The 12,809-nt window shown below is 45.0% G+C and overlaps 1 protein-coding gene across 5 annotated transcripts in view; it reads left to right on the top strand.

Moving 5' to 3' along the window:
- The window catches only part of Tulp4 (TUB like protein 4), a 141,415-nt gene that overhangs the window by 107,689 nt on the left and 20,917 nt on the right, over positions 1 to 12,809 (top strand). For all 5 annotated transcript variants that reach the window (XM_052750882.1, XM_052750881.1, XM_052750884.1 and 2 more), the window contains exons 7-9: positions 5,020 to 5,186; positions 10,719 to 10,943; positions 11,914 to 12,148. In XM_052750882.1, the coding sequence (XP_052606842.1) occupies positions 5,020 to 5,186; positions 10,719 to 10,943; positions 11,914 to 12,148 (627 nt within the window). The remainder of the gene's footprint in view (positions 1 to 5,019; positions 5,187 to 10,718; positions 10,944 to 11,913; positions 12,149 to 12,809) is intronic.

Below are 12,809 nucleotides of genomic sequence, written 5' to 3'. Positions count from 1 at the left end.
TCAAGCCACGCCCAGTGTCTCAGACCTCTCCCTGTTGCCTGTGAGTCAAGATGTGGGACTCTCAGCTCCTTCTCCAGCACCATGTCTACATGCTGCCTTGTCATATCATGATGACAGTGGACTAAACCTCTGAAACTGTAAGCAAGCCCAATTAAATGTTTTCCTTTATAAGATTTGCTGTGATACCAGGTGGTGGTGGTGCACGCCTTTAATCCAAGCACTTGCGAGACAGAGCCAGGCGGATCTCTGTGAGTTCAAGGCCAGCCTGGTCTACAGAGCAAGATCCAGGATAGGCATCAAAACAACACAGAGAAACCCTGTCTCGAAAAACAAAAAGAAAAAGAAGGATTGCTGTGGTCATTGGTGTCTCTTCACAGCAATAGAAACCCTGACTACTACAATTATCTTACAGTCTGTGTTAGTAAATAATAGAAAGAAACAAGTAATATGACATCAGAGATGCCTAGTCATTACCTTATGAAAATACTGTGTGAAAAATTGGTGGGCAGAGACACTGAGAATGTTCAGATTTTGCAGTTCAAGACTACTAAAGATGATGTGACCCTGGTTCTTTGGAAAAAGTCTTGTCCCCTCAGGGTCTCAATGAAGGCTGAAGGTCTCTGATCCCCTTGGTCTTTGGGAGTGTCTCAGGAGGAGAAAGGCGATACCCTTTAATACAGCACTGTAACTCATGTCCCGTGCAGACCTTACAGTCCCCCGCCCCCGTCCTCCACGACCAGCCCTCTTCTGCAGCACCTGTCATGTGGGGTTTGTGCTGCAGATTCTGGAGGCTGCAGAGGTGGGTGTCCACTTTCTCTGTGCAGCTATTGGTGAGGGCGTTCCACTTGGGACGAACTTGGCTGAGTAACTTATCTCAAACTTCTGCTTAGCACACGAAGGGTAGGAGATGGGCTTTTGGTGTGATTTTTCTTTTCCTTTTTTCTTTTTTTAACTAAAAAGAAGCCTGAGTCATGAGCTCAGGTGTTCTGACACAGGCAGGTAAAAATCCACTTCCAAAGACCCTTCACATTGCATCCCATATGTATCAGGGAGCAGAGGACAAAAGGTGGCGTTGTTGTGTTGTGTCATGCCCCCCCACCCCCCCCAGAGTGCATAGTTTTTTCATTTTACAGACAGCCCCCTCACCCAGCGCCAAGTGCTCTTAATGGCTGAGCCATCTCTCCAGTCCAGAATTGCCCCTTATATTAATTCATTGAGTTCTCTGAGAATCAAGCAATTTTTGAAATAGTTGGTGTCACTCAGTGAAAGCTGTGATGTCTGTGGTTTGGCCAATGTGGTTGTATTGCCACCGTCCTCATGTAGCATGTGCTTTGCTTTTCAGTCCTCGCTCTGTTCCCTAGAGGAGAGGGGAGGAAGGGAAATAACCCTCCTTTTTTCCCTTTGCGTGTATGTGCATGGATCTGAGTGTGTCTGGGTCTCATCCTCTGAAATACTACCCGTGTTCTCTGAGATAGGGTTGCTCATGGGCCCAGCGCTCCCTAAGGACTCACCTGTCCCTGCCTCCTCTCTAGCAGTGACATAACAGGGGTACGCCAGCACACTTGGATTCTTTGAATTGTATTTGTGGGTCACAGTCCATCACAGAGGGCAGTCGGGGAAGGGACTCGAGCAGGCACTTGACGCAGGAAACTTAGGGGAATGCTGTTTGTTGGCTTGCAGACAGACTCATACTCAACGAGCTTCCAAAAAAGCCCAGGACCAGATGCCCAGGAAATGGTTCCTCCCACTATAAGCTGGACCCGCCCACTTAAGTATTAGACAAGGTAATTCCCACAGATGTTCCCATAGGCCAGTCCCTCAGGTGAGACTCCTACTTAGATGACTCTAGGCTGTGTCAAGTTGACAGTTGAAGCTAACCAGCACAAGAAGAATAGTATAGATCTGCTGTTTTTCTTTGTGTAAAATGTTTAGAAGGCCTAAATGCCCAGACACCTGAAATCCTTGAGAAAAGTAGGTGAAGCATGGGAACAGACCACTGATGTTTTACAACTGCCAGGCCTCTGCATTCTAGGAGCTGCAGCAAAGCTAAAAGGAGGCTTCTGCAAAGTGCATTTATTGGCTGCTTCCACGGGTGTTCTAAACAGCAACTTCAGAGATTAAAAAAAATTAAGGATCTTGAGAAGAAGCATTGGAGATTATTTTTCAAGGTTATTCAAGCATAATTTATATTTAAAAAAATCCTGAGCTGGGCATGATAGTGCACGCCTTTAATCCCAGCACTCGGGAGGCAGAGACAGGCAGATCTCTGTGAGTTTGAAACCAGCCTGGTCTACAGAGTGAGTTCCAGGACAGCCAGGGCTACACAGAGAAACCCTGTCTTGAAAACGGAAAAAAAAAAAAAAAAAATCTTTTGGGAGCTGGAGAGATGGCTCAGCAGTTAAAAGCACTGATTGTTCTTCCAGAGGACCTGGGTTTAATTCCCCACACGCACATAGCAGCTCACAGCTGCTTGTAACCCCAAGATATCACATACTCACAAAACATACATGCAGGCAAAACACCAATGCACGTAAAACAAAAATAAACAGTACATCCTGAATAAGAAATGTTATGTCCCAGACACACCTAGGCTTCTATATATTTCTCTTCAGCTGTCAGTCAAGTGAATACTCACTTTTAGTCTTGTTTCCCCACCAGTTTATGACTGTTTCAGATGTCAATCCGGAACTCTGCCCCTGTAGAGAACTTAGTACCTTGGTTACAGTGGAAAATCCCAGGGTTTTTTGTTTTTTTTTTTTTCCTTAGTTGTCAGGGCTTCATGAGGTAACCCAGTATACTGTGGAGCACAACTTGGCCCTGCTAAATCTCAGAGAAGCCAATACTTTCTGCTCCACCCCTTGGTATTACAGGTTCTGTCCTTGCCAGTCCATGAAGTGACTGTTCATATGGAGTTTGTACTTTTGAAGAGATGACCTCACTGTTGCAGGTGACAACTCTCAGTATGACTCCGCACCTGCATGAACGACATCTCTGGGTTGTGGTCATAAAGATTTAGGCTCATTCTCACCTCTAGCACACAGATCCCGTATGTTCTCAGCATGTGCTTCCCTTGGCTGTGAGCAATCTGAAGGCTTTGTACGTCCAGTGCTGCAGAGGCAACAGCTTGCTTTCTCATTTTCAAATCCACTTGGTGTCCAAAAAGAAAACAGAAAAGGGAAGAAGAAATAGAGGGGTACAGTTACTCATTCACTCACTAAGCGGGGTGCGTCAGATGAGGAGCCTTAGAAACATTGCCATCTTTGTTTCTTCCCCATCTCAGCTGTCGGGGACCAGAATCTTGTTGCTGCTTTACTGTGATTTTCTCTAGTTTTGTATGTGCAGAATGTTATCATCCAAAGAAGGTCATTTCAGTCTCATGATAATAACCAAGGTTTTCTCGACCGTCTGGCATCAGATATGCGGAACATACTGAATGTACATGTCTTTTAGGTTCCCTCTCCTGTTGTAATGAAAATCTTATTTACCAGTATATTTACTTGATTTTTTAAATTCCTTTTTGTTGTCTGGTTTGAATTTAATTTATATGAAAAATGCAGTTTACTGATGGTTGTATGATTTCAGGTGCTTTCAGCCTCTTCTGTTGTGTTTGTAGCTGTTTACCTTAGCCCTGGTTCCTGGTTTCTGCTATGTACTGACTCAGTGAGAAAGCTCCAAGAGGCTGACTTTCCTCAGGGAATGCTCTGTTAGCTTCTCCAGGATATTAAAGAGCTTGAGTGACTACAGAGTGCATTGACTGTAGCATCAGAATCATTTCCATCACATAGGGTTTGATCCCATGTAATCTGGTATAGGTTGGGCACTGAATTCTAGCCCTGGGTTCTGAACTATGTGGTTGTCATGGTGACTCACCTTGGATGATTTAGTTGAACCACTCTACAAAGTGAATCTACATTTCAAAGAGCTATATAGCCAGATGGTGGTTTTAAGGCACTGAGAGAAGGAGAAGAGCCGTGAATCTTACTAGTATTAATTTGTTGGTTTACTTATTTATTTGACCAGCAAGAGATAAGTAATTGCTCATACTAGGATAAGATACAGTATTTACTAGCTCTTTGTAGGTAGGCATCTCTTCTCCAGTGTGAAGATTTCTCTACTAATGCTATCTGCCACTTAGCAAAAATGGTTTTGTTCTTTTCTCTGCTCTCACATCATCATAAATGTCAGAGCTCTCCTATATCATGTACATCCAGTACCTGAACTTTACAGGCCCAGTGGTACCCAGACATTAATTAGTAAACTTGGGTCTTTTTTAACTGGAGAATTTATAAGTAAACTCTATCACCTGTGGGCGTGAAGGATACCACAGTAGCAAAGCCCTGATAGAACATGCCTCAGCCATAGGTCTTTTCTTATAGAAGAAGTTCACAATTTGATTTGGGAATGATGATACTGGAGGTAGATATTTGCCAGCATTTGTTTATTTTTGCCTGCAAGTATGTATGCAGGAATCAGATCCCCTAGAATTAGAGTTATAGACAGCTGTCATGTGGGTGCTGGGAATTGAACCCAGGTCCTCTGGAAAAGCAGCCAGAGAGCTCTTAACCGCTGAGCCATCTCTCCAGCCCCACATTTGTTTATTTTTATCTTACATATTTATGTGTATATATCTCTTTGCATACGTTAATAATTCAATCTGCTTTGTAGCCCAGGCCTGCCTTATACCTGTGACCCTTTTACCTTAGCCTACCAAGTAGCTGGGATTACAGGCACATGCTACCATACCTGGCTTTAACATGTCAATTTTCTTAGATATGGTTTTCACGCTGAATTAGTTATGTTTCAGAGGAACAGCAGGAACAGCGATCCCCATCCATGTACTAAATACCTGTTGTTAGTAGAGCATTATTGTAAGAGATGTACTACCTTCATGAAAGAAAGAGGAAGAGCGCTGTTGTCTTTGCATAGCAGCTCTGTGTTTGAAGCTGCTGAAGACACAACCATGTGGCTGTTGAGGAGGGCTGTGTCCTCATGCTAACCAACCCTTTCATGTGGTTTCAGAGGTGGTGGCCCAGTGGTGTACACAGGGAGACTTACTGGCAGTTGCTGGGATGGAGCAGCAACCCCAGCTCAACGAGCTTCCCAATGGTCCTCTTCTGAAGAGTGCCATGGTCAAGTTCTACAATGTTAGAGGGGAGCACATCTTCACGCTGGACACGCTTGTGCAGGTGAGGACACTTGAAAATGCCAGTTGCTACGTTCCGTCTTTGGTAAATAGTCATGTAAGTTATTGTAGTTACCTTTGGCAAGCTTTATTTTAATCTTTTTTTTTTCTCAATTGATTCATGGCATATAAACCAGGGAAATTGGCCAAAATGCTTGATTCTATTTTGAAATCACATGAGTAGAGAGAAAATAGAGGGATCTGCTTCTGATCTGGTCACTTAACAGGAAAACCCTGAGATGGCTGGATTCTAGGTCTGCACACAAGAGAAACATAGAGACTTAACATAGCTCTTATAAACACGAGAAACAACCAAAGAATTGATAGAACTAACTCTAAGGTAGATCTCCGAGGGCTGTATTAGACTGCAGGCTTATAGACTTTGCTGAAATGAAGAGTGAGTGGAAAGCTCATCAGAAGCAGAACAATGCAAGACAAGATCATGGTTTGTTTTGGAGCCTTTTCCACAGGAGAGTCTCCGTCAGTTCATCTTTCTCATCCTGGTGGAGACAGATGGATGTCCCCAGTCTGTAGCAGCACAGTTTCCCCTGTTTTTGTGAGTTATACTCCTTAGACTTCATATAAATGGAATCATAAGGAATGTATCCTTTTTTTCTCCTCTAGCTTATTTCACTTAGCATAATGTCCTCAGGGTTCATCTGTGTTACAGTGCACAGGCTGTATCTGACTGCACTTTTATGTCTTAATAGATTTTATTATGTGAATATAATACATTTTGTTTGCCTACTTATGCATCCATGGACATTTGAGTCCTATCTTTGGCAGTTGTTTTATTTTGTGTGAGACAGGATTTCTCTTTGTAGCCTTGGTTGGCCTAAAACTCAGTATGTAGACAAGGCTGTTCTTGAACTCCGAGAGACCTCCTGCTTCTGCCTTCCAAGTGCTGGTATGGAGTCATCCAGCAGCACACCTGCTGACTGCTGTAAGTGTGCTGCTGTGAACATGGCTGCACAGATACCTCTCTGAGACTCTTCTGTACGTTCTTTTGATAGACATCCAGAAGTTCACTTCTTGGTCATGTGATAATTTTTAATTTTTTGATGACCCACCATTTTCCATTGCAGCTGCTTGTTTATACATCCCCACCCACCTTTCTAAGAGTCACAGTTTCTCCATGTTCTCACTAGTGTTCGTTATTTTCTGGAAGTTGTGTTCTTGTGTTTTGTCCTTTTGATAGTAGCTGTCACACTGGATATGAGGTGCTGTTTCATTGTGACTGTGATCTGAGTTGCCTGATATTGTACTGAGTATCTCACTGGTGATTTCTTTAAAGACATGTCTCTTTAAGTCTTTTGCTCTTTTTTAATAAAACTGTCTTTTGTTTATTTATAAGATTTAAAAGTATCTTTTGCTAATACTATATCTTTGTGAGTAAGTAAGCATGTTTGCTTACTTACTAATTCACATATATAGCTGATATTTTGAGAGGCTACTGTGGTGGCATAAGCCTTGAAGTCCCACTGTGTAAGAGCTAAACAAGGAGACAAAATCCAAAACCTTGGAAACCAGCTAAAGAAGATACATAATAATCACAAATATGTGCTCCAGAGTTTAAATGAGAATTGTCTTCCAGATGCTGTGGTGACATGGATAAAAGGAGTACTTTTTCCAGCTCTGTCAGCCCCCCTCTTACCTCATTCAGTAAACCTTGTGCAATCTGTGATACCCTACAGTTTTCATGTCTGTTTGTAAAGGTGTAGGGCATTCATACTGACATGGAACCACTTTATGGACAGGCTCCTCTGAAGGTCAGGGTGCCACCCATCAGTGCTTCCCCAGAAACCAAGCCAACCTCCCTTAGCTCACATCTCAGTGATGTTTTTACTGACTTTCAGCTAGCTATAAGTCCAGCCAGATGTGTGGATGGAGATAGGAAGTGGGACTAGCAGTCAGACAAGTTAGAGCTTAAGTTAGAGATTCCTACACCTGCACAGAGAGAGACCTTTGAAGTTGAAGTGAAGTTGGATTAAGTGCCAAAGGAGTGGGTAGTGAGAGAGGGCAAACAGAAAGAAGTGTCTGTGCCTAGAGAGTAGAGCATGGCCCTGAGGTAGCAAGCAGCAGCTGCAAAGGAGAGAGGATGTCCTAAAGAACCATTAAGGGAGGTAGGTCAGCCTGCAGGACAGCAGGTGAGTGTAGACATGGCAGAGCTGGGTTTGGAGGTTGTAAGGGGGGTAGTCTCACCATAATGACGGAAGTTATACTATCAGATATTTTTCAGTCAGTGTTTGTAGGGTTAAGTATTGGTCTAGATGCTAGAGATGTCACTGCAACAGCCGGAGTGAGCAGCCATGTTTCCTGAGGTAGAAAGTGACCAGGTACACAAGAAGATAAGGAGGGGGAGGTAAAATGAAACAGGGAGATGTGAGTGTTTGTTTATAAGCAACTAATAAGACCTTGTGGTTAAAAAAGGAATAAGCTGAACACGGATTAAGGGCAGGGTGGAAAGTGGACTTGGGGACAGGGTGGTCAGCCTGGAAGCCCTGCACAGGGAAGAGATTGTAGCAGGAGCCATGAGGGTGCTAAGGAGAGGAAGGACAACTTCTGACTGACGCCCTGATAAGCTGGGAGGTAGATCAAAAGCACAGATGGACGTAGGGTACAGCAGCCCTTGGGAGCCATAAGCTGAGAGGAAGTCCACGTGGAAGCTGGGAGCTTCAAAATAGCCAGTGGTGCTATTTCCTCCCCTTCTAGAGTCAGAAGCACTGGTACTTGGAATGAGGGTTAGAAAGGTCAGTGCACTCTCGGGTGAAGGCCTTGACGTCATCAGAGTGCGTCAGAGGGCAGCACCTACCAAGACAAGACAAGCATAGCAGCTGGGCTCCCTCCCTCTCCTAAAACCACTGTGCCTTCCTGGAGCCCCTTCATTGCCTTCCTGACCCCAGTCACCTCTCAGCAGCCCTATGTACAAATAACAGCCACAGCATTGAAGTTTGAGGGTTACTTTTTCAATGTCTGGGGACACATTCAAGTGTGTGCACAGCAGGCAGGTAGAAAAGGATGGGAAGTTTTTCAGTATTTCTCAATTCATAAGACTTCTGTACTTAATTGGCTGTTTGTGAATTTGACTTGAGACATACCTCATGATTCTGTCTTAGAGTACATGTCCCACCAGTGTTCTGTTCCCTGGATAGAGAATGTCTTGCTCTGCTTTCTCAGTTCAAAGAAGTCTATCCCTAACACCTACTGGATAACATGTTCCTTTAAGTCTGCCCAAAAGTTGATGACCTTCTTTTCCCTGGGCCCTTACAGTGTGGAATGCCTCCAGCATGTATTACTTTACTGTCTTATTTTCTTCGAGCCAAGGGCCACATTCTCCTTGATTTTTCTGACTGCCCCTGTGATGCCCAGCTCGAAGCAATACCTAATCTTCCCTTACTGTGCAGAAGTACTGCGGCTCTGCTTTCTCCTGTTCCTCTACTCATACTTCTTGGTGGTGCATCCGTGCTTGTATCCCACCCAACCTGTGGATTCTTTCCTGCCATAAAAATCTAGGTCTTGGCCAGTGCTCTCTGTGGAGCCTGTGTCTCCTGTCCTGTTATCTTTTCTGTAAACATATTTTATTGTTGTTGTTGTTGTTGTTGTTTCTTCAGTAAAATAGCCTTGACCTAAATGGACTAGGAAGAGAATGGGGTTCATTACTGACTAAATGGCAGGTAGCTGATTTTCTGAGTGAGGTAGTACACATTCTTAAGGCTGTTTGTTGTATCAGGACACCAATACTTAGGAGAGGTGACCATATTGGGTTGGGCCAAGAGTTGTAGTTCTCTGGTTTATTAGCTGGAACTAAATTACCTAACCCTCTTGATTTCCATTTCCTCTGGTTTTAAATGGAACAGGACTGCCTGTGTGGCTGTTGAGAGTACTGAGACAATACATATGAGCACTTACTGTGACACCAGAGTCTAGTGGGGTCTGAAGATGGGCTTCCTTTGTTAAAATGGATGGCGATTGAAACTTCACGTTCAGCTCAAAATCTGGATTAGTAGTGTCAATTCTTGGTATAAAGAAAGGAGATGTGCGCTTAGGGTAATTTATACCTGACATATAATCGACCATTATACAGAAATAGCTCCATGGGAAGCGGAACTAGGAGGAGAGAGGGCAGGAGTCTGCAGTCCCTGTGATGCTGGTATAGCAGATCCATTCGTCTATCAAAAAGGAATGGAAAATTGCAGGAAAGAAGTCGTACTTCTGCAGCAGCCAGCTCTAGTGTGTCAGGGTGTACAAGCTGAGGACTGGTTCTCGGGACTTAAGCACCAACTTAGGAATGTTATCCTGGGGAGAGGGCATCAAGGTGTAAAGGGTCAGCAGGTGTCTTTAAAACTAAGACTGAGGGCTGGGGATGTAGTTCAGTCATAGTGAGCTTCCACAGCAGGACTCCAGCACCATCAATGGTCTACCCTCTGTGGAATCATGCCATTGGAGAAACCCAGCTTGAAATGCTCTAGAGGCCCTCAGATTTGAGTTCCTGTATCTAATAAGTAAGTGCATGATCTTTGGTGGGGGAGCTGTGGCCCAGACTCATGGATAAACATACAAGATAAATTATCTTCAGCCTTGCACTTTGCTTTGAAGTTGAAACCAGGATTAGCTGACCCTAGGGGCTACTTTAAGGAATTGTCTTTATGTGTTCCTTTTATCTTGATGTTCGTCAGTAAAGTATTTTGAAAATTCTGTCCCTAGCTGTCATTCCTATCAAAGACCTGACATCTCCACTTGTGGTCTCTGAGACCCCTGGAGACCTCATTAAATTAGCACTCTCTCTGGATCAGCATGAACAAATCTCACTGTTTTCTATCACAGCCCTTACCTCTTTCTGTCTTGCTCAGCTTATATAATACTCTTACTTAGGTAATACTCTTGAGTTTGAGATTTATTTCAGTATGAGAAGTTTCTCACCTATGCATATTTGGATTGCAGCTTGAGTTTTCAGAGAAGATCCTCATAAACCCCTGGAGTCTTCCCTAGGAACTCTGCTCCCCAACTCTCCCTTTTCCAAAGAGAAGTCTGCTTACCATTCCTGGCCCATTGCTGTGAGGCTGGCTGAGAACGGCAATGACTTAATTCCTGAGCTGTAGCCCTAATCGGTCCCAGACGCACCATGGTACCACCTTCTCTTGTAATCCTCAGCACCCCTGTTTGGTTCATAGAGAAAGAAGGGTGCTTAGAGCCGGGGATTAGGCCCACATTTCATGACCGGGAGCCCCACATCCGTTGTTAATTTGACCTTTAAGTGCTGTCTCTTGGAAAAATTGATTGAAAGAGGTCATGTGATTTGTCTCTTCATACCTTCTAATTCATTGGAACGACTCTGGATAATTTGAGGATCAAGAAGACCAGCACTGTGGTAAGAAGTGTAAGTGAGTGTGCCCTGAGGCACTTGTCCCTGCTTTTAGAAGCCAGTTCATACAGACCTAGTATTCTCTGCTATGCTTTGAAAAACCAGCATTCTTAAAACTGTCAAATGACTTAATTTTGCTGAAACAAGTTTAACTGCCCCCCCTCTTCCCGGCAGCGTCCCATCATCTCCATTTGTTGGGGCCATCGGGACTCCCGGCTGCTTATGGCCTCAGGACCAGCCCTGTACGTGGTTCGAGTAGAGCACCGAGTGTCCAGCCTCCAGCTGCTGTGCCAGCAGGCCATCGCCAGCACCCTTCGAGAGGATAAGGACGTCAGCAAGCTGACCTTGCCCCCTCGACTCTGCTCCTACCTGTCCACTGCCTTCATTCCCACCATCAAGGTAGAGTTTCCTTCCTTCCTAGCCTTCTTACCAGAAACTGGAGAAATGCAGGAGGGGAGCAGAGGTGATACAGAGACCTCTCTGTTTCCCCATTAGAGTGTCTGGGGCTGGCTGCATGGGCTTGGCAGAAACCAGTGTGTCCTTATGTGTCTGCAGCCCGCCTGGCCTTCCTGCTAGTGTCCATGTGAGGTTTGCTCTACAGGACTGACTTCCTTTCTCATGGCCAGTTGAGTGTTGTGTCATCCTGATGATCAAAGGAGCAAACAGCTTATTTAGGACCCGACAGTGTACCGAGTACTTTATGAAGATCTGGTTTGTTTAGTCTTGACTTCAAGCAGACTCTGACATCATTGTTTCTACTTGATAAATCAGGAAACAAGTTCGTATAAGGGAACTAACTTGTTGTAAAGCTAGTTATGAGACTAGTCAAGCTTGATCTCCTCCCACTGCACTGAGCGTGACTCCCACATAGTGCAGCCCCCGGCCATCTTTCATACAGACTGTCCCCCAGAAAATGCCTATGTAGAAGCAACGTGCATGTGAAACAGACCTGCCAGTCTCTGCTCACATGAGGCTTCTATGACCTTGTACTCTATACCCTGGGACCTTTTCCACATTCTGTCTCTAGATAGACTTGTTGATCACTTTTCTCCTCATAAACCAGAGTTTTAGAGTCTTGGGGTTCTCTTTTCTAAGTTGCCTTACAATATTGATAACGTCAGCAGGTCTCGACTGTGTCATATCGGAAAAAGCAGATGTCTAAGCTGCCACCAGTTGCTGTACCTCAGTGTCCAGTGGGCCTGACTTGCTTACTGTTTAGAAGCCTCCACGGTCCTGAATCTTCCTTCTACAGCATGTAGTTGGCCTCTGCATGGCCTGCACTCTGCCGGAGTAGCTGAGACAGAAGCCAGTCTGCCCTGTGCTTTCTGGATTCCCAGATGTGTTTTTTCTGCCTGTGTCCCGCCTCCAGCCCCCGATTCCAGACCCCAACAACATGCGAGACTTTGTCAGCTACCCCTCAGCTGGCAATGAGCGGCTGCACTGCACCATGAAACGTACAGAGGATGACCCAGAGGTCGGTGGGCCCTGCTACACGCTCTACCTGGAGTACCTGGGAGGACTCGTGCCTATTCTCAAGGGGAGGCGCATTAGCAAGCTGCGACCAGAGTTTGTCATCATGGACCCTCGGACAGACAGCAAGTCAGGTGGGGCCCTTGCTGCAGGGACTCTGACCCTTCTTGTGTGGTTGTAGAATATCACTCTTAAAGGCATGCAGTGAGAATACCTGTTTCTGAAACATGCCCTTGTACTGGCTAGTGTGGAACATTCTCAGAGTTACTCTTATTTCCTGGTTCCTACCTAAGTGAGCAGTTCTCTAAATGCCCCTGCTGGGGGTTTTCCCAGCATTCCAGGTGTCTCAGGTTGAGGAAACATCAGCTCCCATTCCAAGAAAAGCTGCTAGTGTACGCCTTCTGGCACTGGCTACAGGCTCTCTCACAGTCACTTAGTAAGCATCCATTGAGTACCGCAATGTAGCGCCGGGGAAAGTAGAGAGCATTAAGTCCCTGTCTTCCCAGAAGGATGACAGAATTCAGCTTTTCAAGCCTTCAGTCCGCCTCAGCCTTCCGATTTGGCCTCTGTTATCTACTATTCGGCTTTCCAGTTAGGTTCTAGTGAAAGTTTCTTACTGATCCGTTAGTTTCTAACGTGAAACAACATTCTGTTCCTGTGGAAATTAGACACGTAGAAGATGCCTCTCTAAAGGACCCTAGACTGAGGCCCCCACAGGAAGGCACTGTGGGGTTTCGTGCCAGTTAGTTGCCAGCCAACTGTACATGCACCTGTGAGTGCCTGTAGCTTATAAAT

Source organism: Peromyscus californicus, unplaced genomic scaffold (assembly GCF_007827085.1).
Source record: "Peromyscus californicus insignis strain IS unplaced genomic scaffold, ASM782708v3 Scaffold_22__1_contigs__length_63687245, whole genome shotgun sequence".
Taxonomy (NCBI): domain Eukaryota; kingdom Metazoa; phylum Chordata; class Mammalia; order Rodentia; family Cricetidae; genus Peromyscus; species Peromyscus californicus.
Note: the sequence above shows the minus strand (reverse complement) of the source record. Positions and strands in the feature narration are given on the sequence as shown.